We start from the raw sequence: 3,105 nt of genomic DNA, 5'->3' as shown, positions 1-3,105 counted from the left end.
CCCGGCAGCTCCGGCCCGAGGGCGCTCCCGGTGCGCGGCCCGGCCCGGCCCGGCCGTGAGGCGGCACCTGCCCGCGGCCGCCCCGCCCCCGGTGCGCTGCCCGCCTGCGCGGGCCCGCCCCGGCCGTGACGGGCGGCGCTCGGCCCTGCGCTGATGGCGGCGGCGGTGACGGCGGCGGGACGGCCCGGCGGGGGTCGGCGCTGAGCGCCCCGGGCGGCGCGGCGGGCGGGGGCGGCCGGTGCAGGCGGCGGGGCCGGGCCGGGCCGGGCCGGGCTCAGAGCGCGGTGAGCGGCGGGGCGGGCGGAGCGCGGAGAAAGCGCGCGGCCGCGGCGGCGGCTTTGTGTGCGCGGCGGGGGAGGGGAGCGGCGCCCCGCACGTGGGACCGGCCGCGGGCAGCGCTCCGCCCTCCGCGCCCGGGGCACCCCGGCACCGGCACCGGCACCGCCCCCGCGGGGGCCTCCGCGCCGCCTCACGCCTGCGGGTCGAGCCCCGCTGCGTTCCCGCCTCGGGGGTGCTCGCTGCCCCCTCACGGCAGGGTCGTGGCTCGGGTTGAGCCGTTCCGGGCGAGGCACAGCCGGTGTGTGACCCCGCAGCATTCCCCTTTTGAACGGCGGTGCTGTGTGGGGAGCCCCGCTCTCCTGGGCTCACGGGGCCCTTTGCAGCCCTTTGCCCGGGGCACGGGGCTCGGCCACTGCAGCTCCGCCGGGGCTGTGGGCACCCCGGCTCTGGGGAGCCACAGGCGGCAGGAGGCATTTGAAGCTCCTGGGCTGTGCGGAACAGAACCAGCTCTCAGCTGTGAGCCTGTGCCATGATCACTGTCCCCACTAGAGAGGTGCCCCTTCTCTTTTGAGGGGGGCACCACAGGCCTCCACATGGTGAGAGGTTGAAGCCTGCCCTGACAGTCGCTGTGGGAAAGGTTAATACTTTTATTTTTCCTGCTAGTGGAGTAGAGAACATGTCTGGGATCAAGAGAGTGCTCGCAGAGAAGGACCCCGACTATGAGGAGATCACCATCACACATCCCAGCAAGCGGCACAAAGCAGCCGAACAGTCAGGTAGGAGCTGTGGAATTGGAAATTCCATGTTGTCTGTAAACCGGTCAGGGAAAGGTGTTAGGGGCAAAGGACAGATGTTGAGCAAGGCAGGTGGTGATACCTCTGTGTAGCCAAATGAAGATCAGTCCTCCCGTCCTGCTATCTGAACCAGAAGTAAGGTGTGAGGGTGCAGCCTTTGTGCATGACAGGAGATGGAGCACAAGCTGTCCAGCACTTTAGTTCAGCACTTTGATTCCCGTTGGTTCCTAAAGTAGTTACAGTCCATCTTCCCATGCTGAGTTGTTATCCAGCCTGTGTATTTGTTCTGTGGCTGAAGTGTGCTCTGGGAAAGATTGGCAGGTTGTTTACATTTTGGGGGATAGAGGTCACAATACAAGCGTGGGGAGGAGAAAAAAAAATCCGTGACCCTGCAGGGTAAAAGAGATGCACAGCCCTGCAGTGCATGCTCTGGCTGTTGGAAGATGACAAGTGTTTGCACGAGCTGGCAGATGAAGCAGAAGGAAGCGTCTTTGATGAAGTGTAGAAAGGATAATTTAGGGAGAAGGAAGGGGCTTTGAAACGTGCAAGAGAGGAGGAACAGGAGCATGACTGAAGGAAAGGTGGATAAAGAAGTGTAGTGGAGCAAGTAGCTGGATGAGTAGGTTTGCATTTGGCACGCTTGGGTACGCTTGCTTTGGGAACCAGTCTGTTGGCACAGTGCCTGGGACAGGTTGCAGTCTCTCTGGGCAAATGAGAGGAGAGCTGCTTGCCCCGGGGGCAGGGAGTAGGCTAGTGATTTTTGGCATAGCACAGCTAGTGAGAGAGGATTTCGATGGGAAGAGCTGACAAACAGGGAGGTGAGAAAACTGAGGCTGGCTGTGTGCTCTGAAAAAGATCCAGGAATAGAGCTGCCAGTTGGAGAGTGACAGAGGATGGCTTAGTGGGTGAAGTTTTGGAGGATGCTGTACAGCTGGACAGGTCTGAGGAGGCTGAGCTCTGGGTCGGGTGTGTTGCTGGGCAGGTCCTTCTGCCACGTGGGGCAGGGGCCCTGCCGGTGGGGGCCTGGTGCAGCTGTGCTGGAGCTGCCCTTGTCACCACTCCCAGCTGCCTGCCCTGCCTGGCTGCCAGAAGCCACCACCCTCAGTTCTGGCATGTCCCAGGGGCTGCAGGCAGGTTTTAAATCTGAAACAACTTTTCAGAAGGTCTTAATGATGAGCAGGCAGAGTCTCAGGGCCTTGCAAAACTGTCCTTGCCAAAGTGAACTTTGCTTTCAGGAGATTCCTCCAAATTTGATTCTTTTCATGGAAGATCTCCAGCTCTCGATACTAGAATTCCTTAACTACACAAAGTTCACTATCATGGTCTTAATGAGGTATTGTGGTTGACACTAAGCTGGGAAAAAATGAATATAAAGTATTCTTAAAAGCCTCTGTAATATAACCACAAATCCTAAAGTGTTTGAATCATCATGATGCTGCTGTGGCATGGCTTTAGCCTTGGAAGGAGATGCAGTTGTCACTCTCTGAACCATACCTCTCATGCCTTAATCTGTTTTGTTTATTTTAAGCATATAGCCTTACATGAGAATTTCCTCATCATGGGTTCATGGCTGGAGGTAAATTATATCCCTCTGGTTTTTAATTTGCCTTACTCAAATGCAGATTCAACCATAATTGTGTTTTAATGTAGGCTTGAACTATACACACACACACAAACATATATATATATATATATATATATACACCTATATATATATGCCTGTGTGTATATATGTATGTGGAAGGAAAGAAAATTATTTAGGATACCCCTGTTGCATATAGAGGCATCAGTTGCCTCACTCCTGTTGTAGGTACCTGATCAGACAGTAAAGTGATCTGTGCTATCTGGAAGATACCAGCAAAGCTTTGACTTGCTTTCATTTCACTTCTCCCTGGTGATATTAGAAACCTCTTCAAACAGATCTGTACTTTTTAGGAGGACATATGCTTCCTCTGAAGCTTAAGCCAAAGTCTTTGTGCTGTTGCCTCCTATTTCATGTAGAAACAATGTGAGATTTTTCCAGGGAAAACCA

General features: G+C 55.7%; 1 protein-coding gene across 11 annotated transcripts in view; it reads left to right on the top strand.

The window, feature by feature from the left end:
- The first annotated feature begins 112 nt into the window (after positions 1–112).
- YEATS2 (YEATS domain containing 2) overlaps positions 113–3,105 on the top strand; it is a 47,856-nt gene continuing 44,863 nt past the window's right edge. For 2 of the 11 annotated variants that reach the window (XM_072933211.1, XM_072933210.1), the window contains exon 1: positions 390–1,055. In XM_072933211.1, the coding sequence (XP_072789312.1) occupies positions 956–1,055 (100 nt within the window). In that variant the 5' untranslated portion in view covers positions 390–955. Of the gene's footprint in view, positions 245–384; positions 1,056–3,105 lie in introns of those variants that run through there. The other 9 variants (XM_072933216.1, XM_072933218.1, XM_072933208.1 and 6 more) reach the window with 8 other exon arrangements.

The sequence above is a fragment of the Taeniopygia guttata genome, chromosome 9 (genome assembly GCF_048771995.1).
Source record: "Taeniopygia guttata chromosome 9, bTaeGut7.mat, whole genome shotgun sequence".
Lineage (NCBI taxonomy): Eukaryota > Metazoa > Chordata > Aves > Passeriformes > Estrildidae > Taeniopygia > Taeniopygia guttata.
The sequence above is the reverse complement of the archived record's forward strand: the minus strand, read 5'-3'. Positions and strand labels throughout refer to the sequence as shown.